The sequence below is a fragment of the Penicillium antarcticum genome, assembly GCF_028974205.1.
Source record: "Penicillium antarcticum strain IBT 31339 chromosome Unknown utg000001l_segment0_segment0, whole genome shotgun sequence".
Classification (NCBI taxonomy): Eukaryota; Fungi; Ascomycota; class Eurotiomycetes; order Eurotiales; family Aspergillaceae; genus Penicillium; species Penicillium antarcticum.
This window is the reverse complement of record NW_026695299.1, coordinates 1251555-1274452: the sequence shown is the minus strand read 5'-3', so window position 1 is coordinate 1274452 and position 22898 is coordinate 1251555. Positions and strand designations below refer to the sequence as shown.

Below are 22898 nucleotides of genomic sequence, written 5' to 3'. Positions count from 1 at the left end.
ATATGCAGTGATGACGAGCAACGAATGATACTTTGTCACATATTTTTGGTTTGAAAAAGAAATGAACAGCTATTGATATTCTTCAATTTTGAACTTGTTGGTAAGTAACCTACCCGTAGAGACGCTCTGGTTGGGCGTGGTAGCAAGTAAGGAGAGCTATACTGTTCCTTATTCGCCGCCACTCGCCTCCGCAGCGCGGCAGAACTCCGTCTTGGACCCCTGCGCCATCTTTCTACACAAACTCGCCGACGCGGGGCGAGTTCTTCACAGTCCTTACAATTCCAATAATGATCCCCACACACCAATTGAGCCGATCCTCGGTCGCACTCGCGCTGCTTTCTTTGAGCGCGTGGTGGCCATCCGGGGCATTTGCGGGGAGCAGCAGTGGCAACATCGACGGCTACAAGCTGAAAGAAGACATCCCAGTATCATGTCTGAATCGCACAGTGTAAGTCTTCTTTACATTCAGCATATAATCACATCGCTAATCAAGACTCGCCTTCCAGTGACGGGGAACATGTAAGCGGCAGCGCCCATCCCTCTAATCCTGACACGCATACAACAACCCGCAAACCCAAAGAAAGAGACAACAACTAACAAAATCTGCAGATCACAGATGACCTTGGAAAACTACAATATGTCCCCTTCGTAACCTGCAATGAAACCGCACGCCCGCTCTCCCTCCACTACGGCATCTCCGAAACAATAACCTGCACCATCGCCTCGCTCACCGATGAAATGTACCACCTACTAGAGTTCTACGTTCACTCGGACGTACCAATGACTTGCCGTGTCCCAACAGCACCCCTAATTCAATCCGGCAGCAGCGACCACACGGAGAAAACCAAAGCCGAAGACGCAGAGACAGCCTCCGGAGAAGTCGACTCCCTCTCCGCACTAGCCAATAACGGCCCACCCTTTACACCACTCACAATCGCCTTGCAGGGTACACTGCAACGCAGTCACCTGCACATTTGGACGGATATGAACGTCGTAATGCACAACATGGCGTCTGACGCAGCCGCCGAGCAGAAGACCATGAACGGCGCGCAGTCTGGTCAGCCTGGGTTTGCGGTTGCGGGAACTGCATACTCGACGCCTGAGTTCGATAATACTGGCAAAAACCGGCAACTCGATGAGGACGAGGAGCCTGTTGCTCTTGCACAGGCGGCGCGTGAGCCGTGGACGGCTGGACATGGGACTAAGGTTGTGCGCGGTGAGCCGTTGACGTTCTCGTTCCATGTTGCTTGGTTGGAGGGTGGTGATAGTATTGGGTGGCCTGTTCGGCCTAGTTCTGCGTCTTGGTTGTCTTTGGCTACTGGGTCTGGGAAGGGGTCTGGGTCGTTCTTTTCGAAGCTTTTCTTCTTTTTGATGGCTGCTTCGGTTGGTGCGTTGGTTGCAATTTACTGGGAGAGGAATGGGGGTCGGGGTCGTCCTGCTTGGCATGGTGATGGGCTCTTGGGTGGGACGCCTGCTAGGGGGGCGAAGGGTCCTGGTGTTACTTTTGGGAACGGGGGCCGGATTAATGGGTATGGTGGTTATTCTGGTCCGCCTAATGGTAATGGGGCTGGTGGTGGTGGGTATGGACTCCCTACTGGGAAGAGGGATTAATTAGGTGAACCATGAATGTTGATGGGGTGAGTGAAGTTTGTATAGCCTGGGATAGAGTGATGTTCTATGGGCGTGTACAGTGTACCCTATAAGAAGGATAAAAGAAACGATCGACTGCGAGGACGAGAGCTATGCTATGCTATGCTCTACACGAAACGACCATAGCGGATAAATTGATTCAATCAAGTGCAATGCATTCCATGTCTAATGCAATAGCCAAAAATCCAAATAAATCAAAGGTACCATGGTAATAATTGTACACATATAACGAGTAAAAGAAACCCATTTTCAAGCCACTCCCACATACATCACAGCTTCTTCAAACCACCCACACACCGGAGGACAGCCACCTCAGTATATACATACATACAGCCAACAAGCAGACATGAAAGATCAAGAAATCACCAACCCTGAGTCTGCATGCGCTGGATTTTCTGCACAGTACTCTGGAAAGAAACCTTAAACAGCTTCTTCCAGCGCATCATCTTCTTCTGCTTCGCAACCATACCCTTCCGCGTATGGAAGCGCTGCGCATTAGCCGTCTGACGCAGCTTATTCTGGCCAATGGTAGTGTTGAGCTTGCGCAGCGCAGTAGCAAGGTCCTGGCCACGCTCAGGCTCGACGAATGCCTGTCGGCCAAGCGATGGGCCGAGCTTCAGGTCGACTTTGCGTTGGGGTGGTGGGCCGCCGCGTCGCCCCCGGCCCATGGCGCCTTGGCCTACTGCGCGGGAGAGGCTATCGGTGAAGATGCGACGGCCGCGTTGGGCCGAGTTATTTGGGTTAAGGTCCAGTCTGTCCAGGATGTCGTCGAAGTCCGAGGGTTTCTTGTCCCGGGTTGTTGTTGCCGTTTCGGTGGACTGTGTGGAGGGTGTAGCTGAGGGGGTGGTTTTGGTGGTCGTTGGGGCTTCGGAGGAAGAGGAGGAGTTGAATTGGAGGGATGTAAGGGTTGTTTGAGGGAATAATTGGGCTCGCTGTTGGAGGAATGGCGTCGGCCTGGCGCGGAGGCTGCGAGCCAGGAGGCGGACGTCCATTTTGGAAAGATGTGGGCGTTTCAAGGTTATGCAGGTGCAATTGAGGGGGTTTTAACTGTCTGTTGGGTCGTGGAATTGGAGCGTTGGTCTGGCGGAGTGCGCAGGGTCACTGGATGTTTGAAGTTGTTCTGGTGGAAAATCAACCCCGATTGGAAATTGTAGGTCACGTGCATGCTCCATGCTACACGTTACAGATCAAGAACATCACAGCTGCAAACTTTCTTGTATTTACAAATATCTCTCTCATTTCACTCGAAAGCGGTACTTCTGCTTCTAATACTTGACTTGAGCTGCAAACTCATGTCGTCCATCTCAATCGCAACCCTCCCTCGCATGGGCCGCGATGCTCTTGCAGCCCTGCTCCTCTCCGCCAGCGAGCCAAGCAACCTCGCAGTCATCGATGTCCGAGACTCAGGTATGTGACTACAAGCATTGATTCAAGTATGCCAAACCAGCTAATAACGTCAAAAGACCATGTTGGCGGCCACATCCACTCATCAACCTGGGTCCCCACCTCAACACTGGATGTCCGCATACCAGAGCTGATCCGTACTCTGAAGGACAAGAAGATGGTCATCTTCCACTGCGCGCTCAGCCAGCAACGTGGTCCCTCTTCTGCTTTGCGGTATGCGCGCGAGCGCGAAACCGCCCTTGGCGCGGAAGAAAGTCAGAAGCAGCAGGTGTTCATACTTGACGGCGGATTTGTGGAATGGCAGCAGAAGTATGGCAATGATACTCGTTTGACTGATGCTTATGCTGCCGATATTTGGGAAGAGTATTGAGCATTGGGTTTCTGAGGTGAAGGGGGTTTCAGACTTTGCATATCTGCCTTTTTTTTGATGAGAAAATGAATATGATCGAGATACCACTTAGATAGATGCATTGATTATGTCTATTAACATTTTTTTGGTTTTTGTGGATTTCATGGTAAGGTGTGCCAGCCGGCCTTCTTTCACGTTGACATTCTCGAGTCTCGAGTTGTCTTGTCGTCTCCTTGTTGCCCTACAGATCTTGAGGACATTTTTAATTGGAATGTATTGTATGCATCAGATTATTTTACATGGGGTTCACAGAAAAGGCTACTTTACAGCAAGGCGTACTTGCGGGTTCAGGGCATTTGGACACCACCTCCAAATCCAACAGGTCGTCTCTGTCCACCGTTCTCAGGCACAATGGCCATAACCTTATAGATCTGACCCATTGAGCCACCACTCTTCTCAACCAGCCTTGTCCAGCCGGTCTCGAGAGTCTTTCTCTTTTCCTCATCTTTCACACTGCGAAGGAGCTGGCGCATACGCTCTTCGATGCCCATGGCACCCAAGAAATCACCCTGTTCAACAGGGCCATGCACCTCGACACCATCACTACCCTCAATAGCTGCTTCAGCAAGCGAGGTGAAATCCACATCCGCGCTGACATCGACACGGCCGGGCTCCGAAAGAGGAGCCACCTTCTCATGGCTCTTAATTCCGCGGAGTGAGTTGATAGGAATAGTCGAAAGTGTCCCATAGTCCATGATCAAAGCCGCGCCGGAGGGCGTCTTCTTCTGGTCTGCCGAGGATGTGCTGGGAGCAGTGTTCTTTTTCATAGCAAGTGCAGAGGCAGAATCACCACCAATCCGGCGTGCGAAGTCAGCAGCGTAGATACGACTTTCGGGGCTGATTTCAATAGTTGATCCAGGCTGTGACTTGAGAGCACGGTAGCGTGCAGATATTTCTGGGATCACCAGAGATGAGGGCGTCGAAGCTTTGGCCTTGGTCAACTGAAACTCGGGTTCTCCTTCGATGTTCTCTTCAACGGCCTTGGGATTTAATGTGACCATTAGCTCACGCCATTGCGGTGTGTTTGCAACCTTGGGCGGGGTGTGTAGTTCTGCTGGGCCGGTAGGAGTCATGATCTTTCGTGGCTGATCTGGCTGCTCATTTTCGGGAGATGGCGGAACAGACTCAAAGGCATGAATTGGGAGTGCGTCGAAGAATTCATGGGCAAAGATGAATGGTGTCTTACCTTCCTCTGCAGACCACCCAGTACTTTGGTCAGTTTCGGCCGGAATGATTGGCAATTGCGCTAGTCACTTACCATGAGGCAGAAGGCGAATGTCTTCCACCCAGACAACGGGTACGTCGAAGTACTTGCATACACTCTTGTGTCCGATCTCTGTCTCCTCCATTGCAGCTTGTTCACCGCAGAGCAACCGCTTCTGCACCTCTCTGAGGGTTGCACTTGCTTCCACCAGATAAATAGCCTCAACACTTGAAGAGAACATCCTGAAGTTGCGGAACGTCTGCCATATAAAAGTTCCGTCAATCCAACGATCTTGGCTCTTATCATAAGAAGCAAATGCAACCACTTACCCGCAGCATATCATCCATCAAAGTACCCTTTCCAGGACCAACCTCCATCAACTGAACACCACTTTTCTTCCGCCCCTGAGCCATCCACTCCGCAATTGTCCAGATACCAATCAACTCTCCAAACACCTGCGAGATCTCGGGTGAAGTAACAAAATCGCCGTTCTTGCCGAAAACACCTCCGCCCTCCCCTCGTGTTGTATAGTATCCGCCATCAGGAGAAGTCAAGACTTGACGCATAAAAGCTGCAATTGGAACAGGACCGGTGACCTAAAGCCGTGCATAGTCAGTGAAAGTGCGATTGAACCGGAACACGGGACGCGGGTATACCTTCATCACATTGGCCAATGTCTGGGCTAACGGCGTGGACCATTTTCTCTGCTCAAATGTAGAGGAGTTCCATCTTCTTGAGCATCTTGGAGCGGCTGCATTGTGAGGTCTGCGGAAGATATGCGACGCTACACGCCTCGCCGTTGGGTTCATTTCTGTTTGGTGTCGAGTCAAATCTCGAAAATGGCAAATACTGCGCTCTCGACTTGATTGATCAAAGATACACACGGACTTGGATGTTCATATCACAGTAAAAGTCTTTGATTTCAATTGACTGTGCAACACTCAAGTCCAAATGTTTCTCTGAATCTCTCCGCAAAAGCTCCGTTGCACGTGACTATATCCTTATCGATGTCTTATCTGACCCCAGTCCCAAAGAGGTAAATTGATGTCTCTACATCTTTGACAACGAACTACAATTAGGGTCGTAAATCTGTTCACGGTGCTATGAAGTGTTAGACAGCTTCTATAAATCTTCGAACGGAGTTTACTAGCTCACGCGTAATCTATGACTTAGCATTTCTGTGTTACCCTCTTTTTGGCCTCCTTTCTGTCCGTTTTCAAATACCTCGGGCTAATCGTTTGGATGTAGGCGTGGAAAGACTTGTAACCCCCGCGGTATATTGCATAAGGCCCTTCCATCATATTGAGTATGCCGCAAATGCCTTGACTAGGGCGGTGGATAAGCTTATCTTTAATTGGTGCCCTGGGAGGAAATCTTGGGTTCCAGAATATGGCCATAGAGTAGGTTCTCATTCGAGCCAAGCTGGCTTGCTGGCAAATGCAGGGCTGGGTAGCAATGATCAGAATGTGGTGATGATATCTCAGGCTTCAGTGGCTCATCGGCTGATTGTTTGGATTGAGAGGGCTGAAGTGGAAACGATTCTGTCTTTGGCCCCCGGCGGAGGAGCCGTGATGTAGACCTGTTGGTGAGACTTTTCGGTACAGATTATGATGGCATTTGGTTTCTATATAGCATGTTGTTGGAAGTAATGATTGAGTCCACGTATAATGCTGATCTTTGAATGCGTTCTCGTCCCCATTCGTGGGTAACCTTAGGGCTGGCTGATATCATGTGCTTGTGGTCAGTTACAACGAACCGCTATGGTGGACTGAAGAACTCAGCGGGCGAAAGTCATGAGGACATAGCCAAAGCCTACAAGGTATGGACATATATAAACTGCACGTATCAGATTCATCGATATTCGCATTTTGAGCTGGATGCAAAAAGAAAGTGCATGAATCCACTATTGTTGACAATATCATACATTTCATCGGATTTCAATGACAAACATGGCTCCGAGGCCATTTTATGTGAAGAAGCTCCATACGCCAGTGACTATGGTCAAATTCAAAAATCATTGTTGCAAATTTGTGCTTAACGTCGTCCTCTCCGGCGGTTCTGGTTCTGGTTACCCTTGTTATTCTGCTGCGGTGTATCTACCATCATTTCATCGCTGTAAAGACCGGATTGCGAAGTCTGCGGCGCTAGAAGATCTTTTTGGTGGCCGGCACCTCCGCGAGCGCGGAGTCGTTCTTGGTCGGCCTGCGCTCGAAGCGCAGTGAAGGGATCTTGGGCGCCGGGCTTAGCATTAGCGGATTTGAGGCTCATAGTGAGAACTCTGCCATCGGCCTTTAAGACATATTAGCATCGGCTTTGAATCGGAGGACAAAGGGGCGTTACCCTTTGGTTATCAAAGTTCGCGATCACCAGCTCAGCAGTCTGCTTCTCTGCGAATGCAAACTCCGCAACAACACTCGGCTGGCTGGAAACTATCCGGCAACTGAGCATGGGTCCAGTTGTAGGTTCAAGAGCAGACTGAATGTCGGCAGCGGTTGTACCAGGCGCAAAGTTCCTTCCTACCACAACAAATGGCCCTGAAGCGCCCTTAATGGACAGGCTGTTCCCGGATCCCCGGCTCTGTTTGGCGGGACGGACATTCGCTTGGCTGTTTCCTGCCCGGATGGCATCCCAGACCTTTTCTGACTTGGCGCGATCATTCTTCCCTGTGTTTCCGCGTGAGCGGCCGGTGTTTGTGACGGGGGTTGGCTTGTTCTTGTTGGCATTCACGGTCGCGGATGTGGAGCGCTGGTTCTTGATCGATTGTCAGGGCTTGTTCTTTTGTTATGGTCGCGTTTGTAGTGGCGGACTGGGATTGCGCCTACCTTGGCTACTCCGATCCGGCTTGCTAAGCTTCCGGGCTTCGCATTCTGTGTTCTGTTCTGTCCTCTGTTGGTGCCGGAGCCAGAGCCAGATCCCGAGGCGGGTGCGCTTCTGCGTCGGTTCTTTCCGAGTAGTTGATTTGCCAATTCCTCCTGTTTCTTCTTCTGGTTCTTCTCGCGATCTGGCGGAAAGGGTCAGAGTTGCGCGTGGGTAAGCGGAAAGGTGCAGGAATTACCGGCGAGGATAATATCATCGAAGGAAACAGGCTTCTTGTCTGCCATGTTGAATAATGAACGAAAGGCAAGATGGTTGAGCTGAAGTGGAGGTAGGGGGAGAAAGGAAGCTTGGGGCCGATCGCAAAAGTAGTTGGGGCCGAGCCGAACTATATCTCCATAGTATGCTTTCAAGTATTGCTAGTTTGTTATAGACTTTTATATTTACGTTCACGTTGACATTGACACTCTTACTTCTATTGATCTTTCATTGCAGTCATATAATTTTGCAGACTATCCAATTTGGCGACATTGATCGTTCCTTCTTCATCACTGTCGACCCTCATGTCACCTCTTACATTATCTTCCCTTCACTATTGTCTCAACTCTCTTCTTGGCTCATTTCAACTACCTTTGCATAATATCTCAACATGGATACCAATACACAGAGCTTGCATCCTGCGCGCAGCCAGCGATTCTCACTGTCTTTGATGTTCCGATCAACGAGAAAGAGAGCCAGGTAGACACAGATATCCAGAAACTAGAGAGCGTCTTGCTAACTGAAAAGCTGCCTCCCTGAGATGAATGGAGAGCCAACTTGCCAAGAGCGAGCCCTCTACCCTGTATTCGATCCTCAAGATCCTCGTCACAATCCTCAGGCACAATCCTTTTCTCTCTATCGCCAAAGATCATTGAATTCGTCGGAATCACGAAAGCGCAACCAGTGGACTCAGAGCATCCCAAGACAATCTTTTCGCAGGGTGCGGTCTCGTCTGCTGGCACTGAGGGCGAGCCTGCTACGCCGTTCCGCTGTCGAAGATGACCAGCTTGGAGATACTGCTGAATTGCGAAGTTTTGTTAGCCCCGTTGCTTTGAGGCGCGAACGAGAGCAGCATGGTCTTCGACAGGCAGCTTTCAGCTTGGATACACAAGATGATCTGGGTTTCGGTACTGAGATTCATCGAACTGGTACTCCATGGCCGACCATCGAGGTCCATGAGATGGAAGTTCACCAGGGCCATGATATATCAGACAGTGTGACTCCCGCACCCAGAATACGGACAAGGCCTTCTGGGATTCCCCCAACAACATTTCCAACAATAACAGTGTACCGAAGTCCAGACTTGATCTCTGTTGTGGAGTCGCCTTTGAGTGACCCAGTTGAGTCACCCTCTAGCCACAACAACAACGTTGACTATCAACTCGAGAGAGAGTTGACTTCGAGCACTGGAGCTGTACCGGCTCAACTAGAGCGCCAGTTGGATGGTCATGCTGCCGACACCAGCCTTTCATTTCGTAACTTAACACCACGGGGTGTTACAGGGACGACCAACAAAGAGCTCGATATGTCGTCCCATGAGCTCGGTGATACTCAACCTGCTTGGGCAAAACAGCCGACGGAAGGCAATGGAGCCCAGAGAGATTCAATGTCAGACGTAAGCGGTTATGTAGCTGTCCAACAAAGGATGCGTGGGAATGGGGAATCAGAAAGCCGACTATCTTCAAGATCTTCCAGAAGCACAACACCCAGCATCTTTCGTCATCTCAGCGTTCATACAGCATGCCAAGGGGTGAATGTCAGACTTTATCCGTCACGAGTCACGGAACAAGAGCTTGCGAGCGCCGCGACGAATCCAGCAACAGTTACTATATCGAGACAATGCTCCGCCGAAGTGGAATTTGCGTTCCCTGGAATCTATCAAGAGATGCTTGAGCAGTGGATGAGAGAGCCTCGTCAAAGTCAGGTTGCCCTTGCCACTGAGCTAGAAGGCACATCGTCCGTTTTGCAAAAGCGAACCCGCACGAACTCAGCACAACACCCCGTGGCCCAAGACGATGCATGCGATGATCTACCTTCATACGATGAGTACGATCAGGATGCTCTCATCTTAGAGTCCCCACAAAAACCCAGCGTCATAGTAGACGCCTCAGTTATGGAAGACTTGCAGCCACTCGACCACTCAGGCCCATCTTTTGCTGAAGATTTAGACCGTCAGCACTTTGACAACGGATCGCAAGGGCTCACACATTCTCCCAATACCATTGACGAAGTCTTATATCATGAATCATCCTCAACGAACGCGACAAATTTGAAGGCTCGGCACTCATTTGGCCTTCACATATCCTTGTCGTCTGTAAGTACTATGCAATGGAAATCTAGATATGATGTTTAGCTGACATGGGAAGGATACCAAGAGGAATAGCCCTGACAGGTCAAATCGCGCAAGTTACCGAGAGCCTGCATTTGACGCACAAAACCAAGGTTCTCAGGACTGTGCCTCCGGCACTGAGCATGTGAATGCCACATTCCAAAACCTACAGGACGGTCCTGAGTATCCGCGTCTCTACGCCGACAGTACATCGCCAGATTGTACATCGGCCGAAGTCACTTCAATGACATCAATGTCAAGTGACCCATGGTCGCCGATCGACAGCGAAGTTCTATTTCCAACGTCAACGGTAAACGCAAACGAATATTACCTCGTCGACGGGAAAGATAGCACTTACTACCATGATCGAGGTAACCAACCAGTCAAGACTTCCCGCCAAGCAACCAGCGAAGACAATTCCCATTGTCTTTCCAGTTTGGATTGGACTTCTTCCATTCGGAGCCGAGAGATGACTGAGGTTATGTACCCATCAAACATGTCTGTGCAGCTTGCATCGCACAGCGCTCACGGAACAGACTTGAGTTATGACGAAGATGAAACGGAGATGTATGATATTGAGTATCGTGGTCTGCCGAGTCACCCCCATTGGTAGAGCGAGAAAGGGTGGTGGAAGTCATTCGTTGATACGTTTCATTTGAGCCTCAGAGAGAAAACCGCCGATTCAATGTTGTTATTTATTACCCTCTATCCATTGTGTGGTATACAGTATTCTTAGATATTTTCAAGTTGCATGGAGCTTCAAGGCAGGAATCCATTTTGCAATCCATGCAAGTGAGTTGACCACCACGTATCGTATTCAAATAATGTGCAGCTGACCGAGAGTTCGTTATCGTTTGTTCATCTCTTGGCCAATGCAGCGAAATGAGACTATCCCAACCGGAGAGTAAATCCTGCACCTGCTTCACCTGTATCCCCTCCAGGAGCACCACCAAACACACCCGCAAAGTCCAGCTCGGGTGCTTCCTGGCCTCGCTTCGGAGCTTCAGGCGTATGATGACGCCTCTTCCTCTCCATCCCAGCCTTTGAAGGGAAAGTAGGGAACATCTCCTTTGGTTTCGGCCGTGGATCTTCACGGAAATACGGATGCGCAAGACACTGCTGCGCAGTAGGACGTGAAGAAGGATTCAACGCCAACAGCCCGGACAGAAGACCCAACCCAGAATTCGTCAGGTATGGAAATCGAGACCGAGGTAGCAGAGGCTGATTGCCAGCAGAGGAAGCGGCCGATGTCGACGGCAGCCGCAGCGATTTGGCGTTAGGCAGTGAGCGGAAACCCGGCCATGTCTGCGAGTTTGGCGGGCCGGTCAGTGCGAAGATCTTGGATACCTGGTCGACTTCATTCTTGCCCTGCAAGAGAGGCTCCTTGGTGAGTAGTTCGCCGAAGATACAGCCAATGCTCCACATATCGATCTCAGTGCCGTATTTGTCTGCGCCGAGTAGCAGCTCTGGTGCTCGGTACCAGAGGGTCACGACCAGCTGGGTCAGCTTTGGTGGCGGATCGCCGTAGTAGCGGGCCATGCCAAAGTCAGCTATTTTGATTTCGCCGCGGTTGTTCATTAATAGGTTGGAGGTTTTGAGGTCGCGGTGCATGATCCATTGTGAATGTAGGTATTCAAGGCCTCCTACGACCTGCAAGAGAACGGTTTTGATTTCCGAAGGGAGAAATGGTTCGCGCATTTCATCAAGGAGGGCTTTGAGGTCGTGTTCGAGAAAGTCCATTACCAGGAAGACACTGTTGAGAACAATCGATCAGCTTTTGTTGTCACTATAGATCTGCCACAGGAGAACTCACTCATCCAGCTTATTTCCCATCACCACTTCGCGTAGATAAACGACATTTGCATGCCGCGCCTCCATCAGCGTTTGAATCTCCCGCAGTCCTGTGACTGGGAACCCGTCCGGCGCGTTATCCAGCTTCAGTTTCTTCAGCGCAACAACTTCCCCCGTGGAGATATCCTTCGCGCGCGACACCCATCCATAAGAGCCCTCTTCAATATGGTTCAATCTCTCGAAGTTATCCACATGTCTGCAAGGCCCCCATACCCCAACCGGGAAGCGTAACAGGCTCGACCGTTTCTGTTTCTGGCCGACCCTCACTACCTCCGCATCGCTCGAACCAGCTTCCTGGTCATTCGAGATTCTCCGTCGTTTCGTCGGAGGCCCAGACTCGCCATTGGGGCCTTGTGCGTTGTTGGCATCCTGCCGAGCTTGCCGAGCTTTGCTGGCCTCGTCGAGCTTCCGCTGTTTCTCCGCCTTAGCGCGTCGCTTTTCCTCCTTTTCGCGTTTTTGTTGCGCGATAATTGCCTCGGTCTCGGGGTCGTCATTTGCCCATCTGGATTTGGAGGCCATTTTCGCCGGCGCGACGGGGGAGAGTGCGGCAGGGGAAGATTTGGGAATGACGTTGGGGGATCAGAAATGGGCCGAGTTCCTTCGCTTTGAAATCCAATTGTCGCCCCGCCTCGCGATTTAAGTACAACATGCGGTAGCAACTTCTGAATATATCTTGAGGTTCTCTCGTTTCTTCTATTTACTGCGCTTTTCAGCTGTGCACATCATTAACCCAAATACCTGCCACCGACGTCGGATCTACACTCTTCCCCGCCATGATCGAACCATTCCAGGTCTGTTTGCGCTGTGACTCAACAAGTCCTCATACTGATGCCGTGCTCAATTATAGACGACCTTTGCGGTCCCTATGACCTGCGAGGGCTGCGTCAAGTCTATTTCCAGCTCCTTATATAACTTGGAAGGTAGTCTTCCCTCCGACCCTGGCCCTATTCCGCGATCCTCCGGTCTGACCTCTCGACAGGCATTAATAAGGTAGACGCAAACCTCAAGGATCAACTAGTCTTTATCGAAGGCACTGCTCCTCCTAGTTCCATCGTCTCCGCGATTGAAAGTACCGGCCGAGATGCTATCCTCCGCGGCAGCGGCACAACAAACAGTACGGATCCCGGCAGTCCAAGGCCATTTCATACGCCAAATCCCTGAGATACGTTGGCTCACATATATCTGAACAGGCTCCGCTGTCTGCATCCTTGAAACCCACTCCTCAAGCGTCTCGGACAAGATCCGTGGCCTGGCCCGTATGGTCCAGGTTTCCTCCAATATGACCCTTGTCGACTTGACAATTAACGGCCTCTCGCCAGGCAAATATATCGCTACTATCCGCGAAGCAGGAGATATCTCACGAGGTGCCGAGTCAACCGGTGGTCTCTGGGAGGCTGTCAAGGCGAAGGTTCTTGGCTCTGAGGCCGCTGCTCAACCGCCCAAGGAGGCCCGCGGTATCTTCGGAAATGTAGATGTCGATGAGAAGGGTCGCGGCAGTGTATTTTTGGACCGACCTGTTGCTATTTGGGAATTGATTGGTAGAAGTATGGTTGTGTCCAAGAGCGCTGAGGGCCCGTTCTCGCGAGAGGATGAGAATACCCTTGTTGGTGTTATTGCACGCAGTGCTGGTGTCTGGGATAATGATAAGATGGTTTGCTCTTGCTCGGGTAAGAATGTTTGGCAGGAGAGACAAGAGCAGGTTGTTAAGGGTATGGCTTGATTGGTGTTTCATGAGCAAATGGTGTGGTGTTGTTTCCTGGTGGTTATTGGTGATTGCTGAATTTTTGGGCATGTAGCGAGAGAGTTTTCATACCCGGTGAGATGAACAGAGTTGGGATATAAGATGCCATAGCGCACAGATATGATCATGAATGGCAGAGTATGATATTGTTTCAATATCAATCTTCAATCTTGAATATAACAAGGAAAGCATATTGCTCACTCAGACGTCTTGAACTAATCCTCCATTGTGAAGAATTCCAATATCAAGCGGAAGTTTTAGTTCTTCTCTCCAAGTTGTTTCTCGATCTTCTCAAGTCTGGCAAAGGCTTTGGGTCGGATATCTTCCATGATTCCTTTACAATACTTAGCGCTACCCACGCTCTCCATCTCGTCCCAAAGAAGTCTTTTGTGCTCCATTGGCATCGTTCCTGAACGTAACCTTTGGATGAAGATGGATTTCAACCATTGATGTTCGGGAGAATGAGAAAACGTATGAATGACTGGAAGAGAGAATTTCACTTCATCCAGCTTCCTCTCCATTGACAACTCTCGCCTCTCCATTGACAACTCTCGCCTCTCCATTGACAACTCTCGCCTCTCCATTGACAACTCTCGCCTCTCCATTGACAACTCTCGCCTCTCCATTGACAACTCTCGTAGATCTAGTATGCATGATCTTTGAAATCTGGATGATTGACGCCTCGGGTGCCTTCAGCCATAGGTTTAGTGCATTGATGATAATAGCTGCGAGGTTTCTGGAAGGCATGGATCGGTAGTATTCAATCGGGCCCATTAGGAACTAGCAAATAGAATTCTGGTTAGCAAAATCTTATGACATGTGTTTCAAGCAGTTGTAAAATAAACATCGGTATCAAGCTCCTTCGTCACTTTTCCCGCACCAGTAGTGCCATAATCGGTTGGCTGAGGGACAGGCCGTGCATTTGATAATAGGGTAGCACAGGTAGCTGCCGAATCTTCAAGACAAGCTCCAATGGAATTATTGAGAGACCAACTGTCAAATAGAGGCCAGGTAGCACTCCAAAGCCAATTGCCAGAGTGCATGTACTGCAAATCCTCGAGATATGGTTCCCAATTCAGCAATACCTGATTTCCTCGTAAGTAATATCGCCCGTTCTCGATCAATTCTTACTCCAAGGGAAGAATCATCTGTCTGGCTCTATGACTAATTTTCAAACAAGATGTGCCTTTGGCATTAAGCGTTCTTTCGGCTTTGAAGCTACTAGAGATTTTTCTGCCTGTCTGTATGGTAATTCAGATGTGTCTCTATCTCAGCTTCCCTCGAAATGTACCACATGAGCACGATCCAAAGCTGATATATTACGAATTTTGCAAAGCAAAAGATCCAACAAGAACTAATAGAAATGTAAGGGATGGGGCTCTCCGAGCAGTCTAGCTTCAATGGGGAAGGTGCCCGAACCTTAAATTGAAGTAGATTCGTTCCTCCCTCTCTCCAGTCGCGATCTCTGTTTACCTTTCGTCAGCATATCCTCTGTTGGCGCAAGCATCTCTTCAGAAGCCGCAATCATGGAGGTTATACCAGAGGCCAACGATCCCATCAGGGTGAGATTGATTGAACAACTCTCCAAGGATACGGGTCGAGGTTATGTCGATAAAACCACGCACGCGCTGGTGTGGCTTTCAGATATCTCGCAGCTTGAATGGATGATGGATACATCAACATCGCGTCTTTTCGAGATTCAAGAGATCTTGGGTATATACAATGGATTGCTGCTTCGAGATCGCATCCAAGACTGTAAGTACTGCCACACTCGTCGCAAAGTCGACCGATCCACTGATGTCCTGTCGCCACGGCTCCCTACGGTTGGCACAAAGGCAAGACAGAAAATGAACTGTTCAGGCTTGGTTGGAAGAAACCTCTGGGGTGGCGTCTCTCTTTTCCTCAACCACCTATACCCCATGACTTCATCCCAACCAAGTACATTGCGTGTGGACCATCGGACCAAACAGTTCCTCATCTGGGTGGTGTGCCCGCTGAAGTGATTCTCAAAAGAACTATCGAATACAATGTGAGCCGCTTATTGACGAAGTAGCTGTTGAACTTCTATGACATATCAACATTACCAGTGCCTTGACAGAGACAAAGAACAGTGCATCCTGACAAAATGTAGCGAGCCAATTGAGCTTGCATACATCTATGCAGGATGCTTGGGAGAAGGCAAGAAGCCCTACAACAGCCACGGAGACACACCTGAAGCCGGGAGTCATTTCGAGTTTATACTTACTGCTGGAAATGGGGTTCTTTTTTCTGGAATGCGGAAAGAGTGTTGGCGTGGCAGAAGGCCGTCGATTCGCAGAGTTATTTTCGGGTACCGGGCGAAAGTATGGTCACCCTTTCGTCTAGTGCCCACAAACTATGGCAGATGGCACGGTTCGCTTTGAAGCCAATCACAGTATCCGAGGATAAAATGACAATGACGCTGCAATTCTTTTGGCTCCCGGTTGTGCGCGTTGTGCACAAAAGCTGTTCAAATTGACAGACCGGCCAGTCTATCCATTGAATCTCAACGGGGGCCCTAACCTCTCAAGGCTGAGGAACTACGAAACAATCAGAGAGATTTGTTCAGGAGACATAATCATCATCAGGACTGAGAATCTTGAGAAGAACCCCTTGCCTTCCATGGAACTTATCGAGTTACAATGGTTCTTAATTCGGGTTCTTGCTCTAAGTGGCGCGGCTGAATTCCCATTCCCATTCAATCAGAACATCGATGCTTTCAAAGGAGAAAAAGAAGATAAGGATTCGGAGACCCAGCCGGAGACACACTCGAGCCGTCTTCATTCTAGGTTTTGGAGAAGATATAGATTCGAACAAGTCGAATGATCCAAATGATCCAAACGGTCTGAGCGATTATGACTGGACACCGTCCGATATGCCGAGCCTCTCGCCATCCACAGGGGAAGAGGTAGAGGAAGAGAAACGAGGAAGAAAGAGAGTGCGACATTCTTGAGAAGGGACCGAGAGCAAATTCGAAGTATCATTTGGCGGAGATTCTTGAGCCAACCTGTACAATTATCCGAAGCAATTGAAAGCAGTACAACTCTTATCTTGAATACCTGTCACACTATCCTGACCATAGTATGCTCAAGCTATAATTTCGTGGCCCATGAGTGTTTAGAAACGCTCGGCATGGAACAGCCATATTAGTTTAAAGCCATAAGAATAAAACAATACATGAAACGGCACAACGGGGCTTGGTTCCGTTTTGTGCCATTAAAGCCTTAATGAGTGGTACTATGTACCATGACGAACCATGATGTTTAGTTGCTGTCGCAGCTCGCACAAATTATATATCGACAAGAAGACGAGACATTCACCCGGAAGAACAGTCACTAATGGACATAGACAAAGTCCTCGTTCTTCAGATCCGTCATATCATGAAGACCATTATCCTCTTCGACAGAGAGCTTTTGGTCCCGAATGTCTTCCACCTCAACCGCCTTGGTATTTTTCATTTGGTCTTTACCGAGCATAGACATGTCAGCTACAGGACCAGTCTTTCCCAGCTCCAGACGGCGCTTTTCATGTTTCTTGTTCAGAATCATAAGGTAGAACGGGGTGAACCTATGGACAAACATTAGTAAGAGTTGCATAAAAGACTGGGTAGAAATTTAATGACATACCCGCAGACAGCTCCGACCGTCACAAACATGGCGAGATTGGCAATGAGACCAGTTCGGTATAATGGTGCATCCTCGATAGAGTAGAGAAGGGGTCCAATCACGTTGCCAGCACACATGGCGATAAAGACCATACCGGAGGTACACTTTTTTTTTGTTTCACCTGCTGTGTTCTGTGCTGACCATGCGTATAGAAGTGGGGTGATAGCTGCCAGTGTTGAAACCTGTTATCTCTTCTTAGTTACCGATCTTCATACTTTGCAGATCGATGGGGCTGATTAGGGCTTACAAGATAGTAACCAAATAGCAGAACGCCCTTCTGTTTCCGAGGAACTGTGAGCATCAAGACCGTGCCGATAGTGGGCAAAACGCTGACGCCCGCGATCACGAGGCCTTTGCGTTGAGTCATTGTGGCCAGATATCCGGTGATCAGAATGGCGATAACCTGAATCACACCGAAAGGAATGTTAAACAAGATGCTCTGGAAGCTGGAAAATCCAAAGGACTTGACAATAAGAGAACCGAAGGTCGAGATCCCACCACTTGCAATTGAAATTGCAATGGTAGCAATAAACCAAATCCAAGTCTTAAGATCAAGTGCCACCTCTTTCACATGATCCCATCGCCAAACCTGAGTCGAAATACCCATCTGATTCGCGCGCAGGCGTTCCGTAGCAATAACTCTCTCACGATCACTCAAGCAATTAGCTTCCATAGGCGAATCTGGCATAAGCCAGAAAACAAGGAACGAATAAACAACTGTCAATAGTCCACAGAACATGAAGATAGTCTGGTACCGGTACAAGGTATGACTATGCACATGTCCAAGGCCGTATGTGACCAGACTACCAACAATTGCAGTAACACCATTCATGGCGCTCCAGTAACTTGTGCGCAGTGTTTGTTCGCTTCGACGCCACCACATCTGTGTTATGGCAACGCAGCATGGGGCAATGAAGGATTCAAATGATCCGAGGACGAAGCGTAGGCCCAACAGAGATCCGAAATCCGTGCAGGCCGCCATGATTGTTAGGGCTGAGCCCCAGAGAAAGATGGCACTGGCGAGGACTTTTCCACTTGGAAGTTTCACAAGGATCAAGGCTACTAGTGGTTGCATTACTAGCTGGGCCAGGTAGAGGATGGATCCGAGCCAAGAGTATTGTTTGCCGACTAGGTGGGCATCCTCTGAGATGCCGAAGATGGAGACATAACTAAAGAGTGGAGTAGGCAACGGTTAGATATTGATATTCCGCGCGGGTTGTGAGTGGTGCTTCATACCCTAGAGTACTTTTGTCCAGTTGTTGAAAGAAATATGCCCATAGAAGGAGGAGCAAGACACGCTTATCAATGCGGCGGAGAACAGCCTTCTCCTCCTCGTACGTAAATGAAGTCTCTTCGTTAGCATGGTTTTCCAAAAACTCAACAGCTTTTGAGCGTGTGGTCTTTGCAGGACGATTTTTCTTTTCCTGATTCTGCACTGGGGAAATCTCGTCCTGTGAGGAGGTAGTCATTGTGGGCAGATTGCTACAGGAGGTAAGGAACGACAGGAAATACAAGCTATTTGAATAAGAGCTCACTAGGCAGGCCTCGGCTAATTTATATCAGCCGTTTCTCTTTCAACTGAGCTCCTCCCCCTTGCTACTGGACAACTAGATTGAAGAAATAGGAACGTAAGTCGTTAGATCGGTGCACTACTGATGCCAAGCTGGAGGCGTGGCGGCACAAGATCAACGTTTAATGCAGTTTTCGCACCTATCATCGGTGGTTCAAAGATGAGCTAGACCAAATGTGATGGTCAGACACTCATGTCTTGAGAAGATGTTGACGTTTATCATGCGGGTGGAATGTTGCATACGGCATGGTCTGGCCATTGTCAGACCGTGCGAGCTTGGAATGTGAAATGTTATTTTTGAAGCGATGAGATTATTCCATCATCCCCTGCTATGTATTCTAGAGATAAGTTTGATGTACAAGTTCATAGTTCTTGGCATTCCCCCGCATTTCTCTGATATAGGGTTTCCCCGTGTTTTCTCGCATCGTTTCAGCCCAATTTACCCGGATCTGACGACTGACATTGCATTGCGGGGTTGTAGAGGAACCTTGAAGAAAGACTGTTAGAAGTGGAAAAACAGGTGTGTTGATGTACAACTTGGACGCGTGCAAGTTGAATCTTGGTCGATATCGATTGTTCTATCGGATCAATATGAATATCTAACCCTCTATCTATACCAAACTACCTCAAGGTAGACTGAGAATATCGCTAACAGTGACAACCTGCCCAGTCCGAATAGACCGATTAGCAGCAACACCAGTCAAAATAGAAGCAGCTCCATCAATATGACTAGCAGCCCTCATGTACTCATCAGGCTCAACATCTCCAAACAGATCGCGCAGCAACACATTATCGCCACCTCCATGACCACCAGCACCCTGCACAATTTCAACCTTCTGTGGCTCTTGGAGCAATGGCCGCAATAACAGCGTGATGCTTTCAGCAGCACCTTCCTTGGCCTGTTCGCCTCCAGAGTTGACATAGCTGCTCTCAACAATCTCCGCCTCCAATCGACCACCCGTTCCATTGAAGCTGACACGGAAGCCCTCCCATGGCGCGTAAGCCGTGAGTGAATATGTCAAGACGGTATTGTTCTCATACCGAACAAGGACGTTCATGGTATCTTCAATACTAATCCCGTCACCGAAGACACTCTGATCACGGAAATAGCCATCCTCATGCTCAGCATCTAGGTAAAGCGCCTTAAGTTGCTGGTTCTGATCGAGATGAAGAGCAAATGGATCATCCCTAGCAACAGCACTACCATGAGCCCGGGCATAGAACTCCGTGACACCGCGCTCCTCGGCATTCTTCTTGCCATAGAACTTCAGATCACCTTGAGCATAGACCGTCTTCGGTTTCGACTGCAACCAGAAATTAATCAAATCGAAATGATGCGTCGACTTGTGAACAAGAAGACCACCACTATTCCGGACATCGCGATGCCAGCGCCGGAAATAGTCCGCGCCGTGAGACGTGTTCAGCATCCATTCGAAATGAATGCTCGTCACAGACCCGATTGCGCCTGAGCGGATGATCTCGAAGATCTTTGTGTTGTGCGGTGCGTAGCGGTAGTTGAATGTCACCCTGACGCGCTGGTTGGTGCGGTCGACCGCCGAGATGATCTCTTGACATTGAGGGACGTCGATTGTCATTGGTTTTTCGGTTATTACGTTGCAGCCCAGTTCCATGGCACGTACGATGTAGGTGTGGTGGGTTCGGTCAATTGTTGTCACGATTACTTCGTCTGGTTTTGTTTCTGCGATCATTTCGTCGAAGTCGGCTGCTAAATAGGTTGGGATTGGTGGGTGGCCTAGGGCTTCGATTTTGGATTTAGCATAGTTGAGGCGGGTTTGATTGGTATCGCAAAGTCCTACTACGGTGCTTGTCTTGCTGTAGTCTTTTGCGATGGTCGTGTAGAAGAGGCCTGCTCTTCCTCCGGTGCCCACTAAGGCGTACCGCTTTTTCGTTGGTGATACAAGGTCTCCCATGATGAATGGATGCGGTGGGGATTTGATTAGATTGAGGTACTCGGTACGGGTTGTTGAGACGATGTATAAGCCCGCAAAGGTAGAAGGAAAAATGACTAGTTGAAAGGCGAACTATAGCCGAGCTTCCCCATGTTTATCAAGATATAGCTTCCCCCTTCAAAAGGAGGGGAAGCGGGGAAGTTACCTGGCTTTGTCGACAGTTGTTCCAGTCTTGATGGGAATCATACCTAGACTGGGACAGTCGGGCTTCTCTCCGACTCGGGTTACTGTATAATTGGTGGGATAAATGTGTCCAGGGCTATCAGTCACAAGACAGTCTTGAATCTGGGCTTGAAGCTTCTTCTGTCTCGCTCGGTCTGATTTCTCCCGAATTCTGCTCGCCAAAACCTTTCCGGGGTAACTCGTCGGGCTGTTTGACGCGGCAGCCTGTATAGATTGTGAGCGGTATCCCACGTATCGAGCTACTTCACCCGGCTCCCATGTTTGCATACCTTGAAGGGGTTGGTATGTTGTCGTAGATATATCTTTCAAACAAGTTGTCGGCTTGTGGGGAATACGAGGGCACCACCTTGTGCAGTTGAACGCGACGAGGAAAGCACAAGTATGGGACAAGGCATCCTCAAATCTTGACAGTTGTTCCCACAGACTTCAAGCTCTTGTAAAAAGCCCCCGCAAGTTATATATGCCTGGGGTGACGAGGTATCAAGGGGCCGAGTGTCGCCGTCTGCGTTGCGCTGAAATCACTCTCGGAGGGTTCCGGTACTCGGCTTCGCTATTGAACCTGTCAATGATAGGTTTTCATTTCAGTGTTCTGAGTGGAATGAATGTACAGACTTTGATCTTTGTTAGTGATTGTTGTGAACTTTAGGGGTTAGTATGTCATGGTGAGACGTGGGGTGTAATGTCCAGCAGTGTTGGATGGAAACTAAGCAAAAGAGGAGGAATAAAGAAATACCCAGTAATCTCACAAGGTCCCTCACCACGTGGTGAGTGGAACTTTACGCATATTTCAGAACACAGGCAACCCCAGGAGGGACAGTAGTCGATGGTGCCCAAAAGGGGCAAGGCAATCGATACGCACTCTAAGCGCGCTTGCCGTCACACACCGAACATGCCCGAGATCTCAAATCTGAGAGACTTTGAACTTCATCCAGAGATAGCAAGACTCCGACATCTCGGAGGGTGCCGAATCATTGATCGACAAGAGTGGATGCAGATGCAAGATAGAAGACAACGTCATTCGGTGATGCTTGATAGGTGGTATGATCAAGCTGGATCTGAGAGAGAGCCAATAGAAGACTCGTGATTGTATGCTGAGGCAGTATAGATTTGTAGGTGTAGGGTCAAACATTAACTTCAACGCCTGCGGGTCTGGGGATGTCGATCTACCAATAAAGTCCGATACGGTGATCTCCGTCTCTTAATGTTGAGGCCACAGATATTTCCGAATGCTAAGTTGACGTACAACGTTCATGTAAAAGCGACAAGGAGACGGAGTTATCAGACAGGCATCCGGCTGAACCTTCTGCCTTGAGAATACTTGGCTCTCTTCTCTTCCCCCACCATCTCAGTCGCCGGCCAAAGAGCGATTTGGGCCATTTCAGTGAGTTCATAATGGATGATCATGACTTAAACGATGTATTTTCAGTCCTTTCTGGGGTAAGCGACCGCGTGGAGACTCTCCATGAATACGGGGATGGCTTCGACGGCACGTGCCAAGACGATACAAGCATTGCCAACACTGTCAAGCTTCACGCAGTTCGGCGTTCCCCGTCTGACAAGCAGAATAAAAGCTTGAACTCATCCTGATCATGGCTGGATTAGACAACCAGACAGGGCTTCTACGCCAATGGTAGTCGAGGGGAATCAGGGAGGTCCCTGCACATGATAAGCAGGACACCCAGAACAGGCACTGATTGCCTAGGTAGGTTAGAAACCCGGGGGCATGGATGGACAGATACACTGAATGGCTGAATGTGAAGCTTACAGTCATCGATAGCAGTCTGCTCTTATCATCCAGTGATGTTCCGACGGGGTCCGACAGCACTGAAACTTCTCCACTTCGGCCAATCTGCGGCAAGTGTGAAAGCAAGCGAATGCAGAAACCCTCGGGCTGCTGATAAGCTGGAGCCACTGGCGGAGTTCTCATTGGCCACAGGCGCCCGGCAGGGGGTTCCCGAGGCTTGTCATTTGCTTGTGTTCTGGAATTTATGGAATTTTTGCCCACGCGACAGGGCTATCTTTGCCACTGTGGGGCCAACGCGCAACAGAAT

General features: G+C 49.4%; 12 protein-coding genes across 12 annotated transcripts; 5 read left to right on the top strand and 7 right to left on the bottom strand.

Moving 5' to 3' along the window:
- Nucleotides 1–287: 287 nt before the first annotated feature.
- N7508_000471 (uncharacterized protein) lies at nt 288–1611 on the top strand (the record flags this gene model as incomplete). The annotated part of the gene is made up of 3 exons (XM_058458556.1): nt 288–448; nt 507–519; nt 610–1611. 3 exons carry the CDS (start codon nt 288–290, stop codon nt 1609–1611), a joined length of 1176 nt encoding a protein of 391 aa, XP_058324778.1.
- A 401-nt stretch (nt 1612–2012) lies between these two features.
- On the bottom strand, nt 2013–2642 carry N7508_000470 (mitochondrial 37S ribosomal protein bS21m; the record flags this gene model as incomplete). The annotated part of the gene is made up of 1 exon (XM_058458555.1): nt 2013–2642. The coding sequence occupies one exon, from the start codon at nt 2640–2642 to the stop codon at nt 2013–2015; it is 630 nt and encodes a 209-aa protein (XP_058324777.1).
- A 300-nt stretch (nt 2643–2942) lies between these two features.
- N7508_000469 (phosphatase YCH1) lies at nt 2943–3424 on the top strand (the record flags this gene model as incomplete). The annotated part of the gene is made up of 2 exons (XM_058458554.1): nt 2943–3057; nt 3114–3424. The coding sequence occupies 2 exons, from the start codon at nt 2943–2945 to the stop codon at nt 3422–3424; spliced, it is 426 nt and encodes a 141-aa protein (XP_058324776.1).
- Nucleotides 3425–3750: 326 nt separating this feature from the next.
- N7508_000468 (uncharacterized protein) lies at nt 3751–5476 on the bottom strand (the record flags this gene model as incomplete). The annotated part of the gene is made up of 4 exons (XM_058458553.1): nt 3751–4655; nt 4722–4926; nt 4997–5263; nt 5324–5476. 4 exons carry the CDS (start codon nt 5474–5476, stop codon nt 3751–3753), a joined length of 1530 nt encoding a protein of 509 aa, XP_058324775.1.
- Nucleotides 5477–6701: 1225 nt separating this feature from the next.
- N7508_000467 (uncharacterized protein) lies at nt 6702–7768 on the bottom strand (the record flags this gene model as incomplete). The annotated part of the gene is made up of 4 exons (XM_058458552.1): nt 6702–6956; nt 7008–7412; nt 7490–7668; nt 7723–7768. The coding sequence occupies 4 exons, from the start codon at nt 7766–7768 to the stop codon at nt 6702–6704; spliced, it is 885 nt and encodes a 294-aa protein (XP_058324774.1).
- A 512-nt stretch (nt 7769–8280) lies between these two features.
- N7508_000466 (uncharacterized protein) lies at nt 8281–10462 on the top strand (the record flags this gene model as incomplete). Its single annotated transcript, XM_058458551.1, has 2 exons — nt 8281–9834; nt 9971–10462. 2 exons carry the CDS (start codon nt 8281–8283, stop codon nt 10460–10462), a joined length of 2046 nt encoding a protein of 681 aa, XP_058324773.1.
- Nucleotides 10463–10737: 275 nt separating this feature from the next.
- On the bottom strand, nt 10738–12219 carry N7508_000465 (uncharacterized protein; the record flags this gene model as incomplete). Its single annotated transcript, XM_058458550.1, has 2 exons — nt 10738–11602; nt 11663–12219. 2 exons carry the CDS (start codon nt 12217–12219, stop codon nt 10738–10740), a joined length of 1422 nt encoding a protein of 473 aa, XP_058324772.1.
- Nucleotides 12220–12473: 254 nt separating this feature from the next.
- On the top strand, nt 12474–13420 carry N7508_000464 (copper chaperone CCS1; the record flags this gene model as incomplete). Its single annotated transcript, XM_058458549.1, has 4 exons — nt 12474–12491; nt 12548–12620; nt 12680–12814; nt 12891–13420. The coding sequence occupies 4 exons, from the start codon at nt 12474–12476 to the stop codon at nt 13418–13420; spliced, it is 756 nt and encodes a 251-aa protein (XP_058324771.1).
- A 522-nt stretch (nt 13421–13942) lies between these two features.
- On the bottom strand, nt 13943–14215 carry N7508_000463 (terpenoid synthase; the record flags this gene model as incomplete). Its single annotated transcript, XM_058458548.1, has 1 exon — nt 13943–14215. The coding sequence occupies one exon, from the start codon at nt 14213–14215 to the stop codon at nt 13943–13945; it is 273 nt and encodes a 90-aa protein (XP_058324770.1).
- A 752-nt stretch (nt 14216–14967) lies between these two features.
- Nucleotides 14968–15444, top strand: N7508_000462 (uncharacterized protein; the record flags this gene model as incomplete). The annotated part of the gene is made up of 1 exon (XM_058458547.1): nt 14968–15444. One exon carries the CDS (start codon nt 14968–14970, stop codon nt 15442–15444), a length of 477 nt encoding a protein of 158 aa, XP_058324769.1.
- A 1350-nt stretch (nt 15445–16794) lies between these two features.
- On the bottom strand, nt 16795–18593 carry N7508_000461 (uncharacterized protein; the record flags this gene model as incomplete). Its single annotated transcript, XM_058458546.1, has 4 exons — nt 16795–17026; nt 17086–17306; nt 17372–18293; nt 18361–18593. The coding sequence occupies 4 exons, from the start codon at nt 18591–18593 to the stop codon at nt 16795–16797; spliced, it is 1608 nt and encodes a 535-aa protein (XP_058324768.1).
- Nucleotides 18594–19320: 727 nt separating this feature from the next.
- Nucleotides 19321–20625, bottom strand: N7508_000460 (Gfo/Idh/MocA family protein; the record flags this gene model as incomplete). The annotated part of the gene is made up of 1 exon (XM_058458545.1): nt 19321–20625. One exon carries the CDS (start codon nt 20623–20625, stop codon nt 19321–19323), a length of 1305 nt encoding a protein of 434 aa, XP_058324767.1.
- Between the last annotated feature and the right edge of the window lie 2273 nt (nt 20626–22898).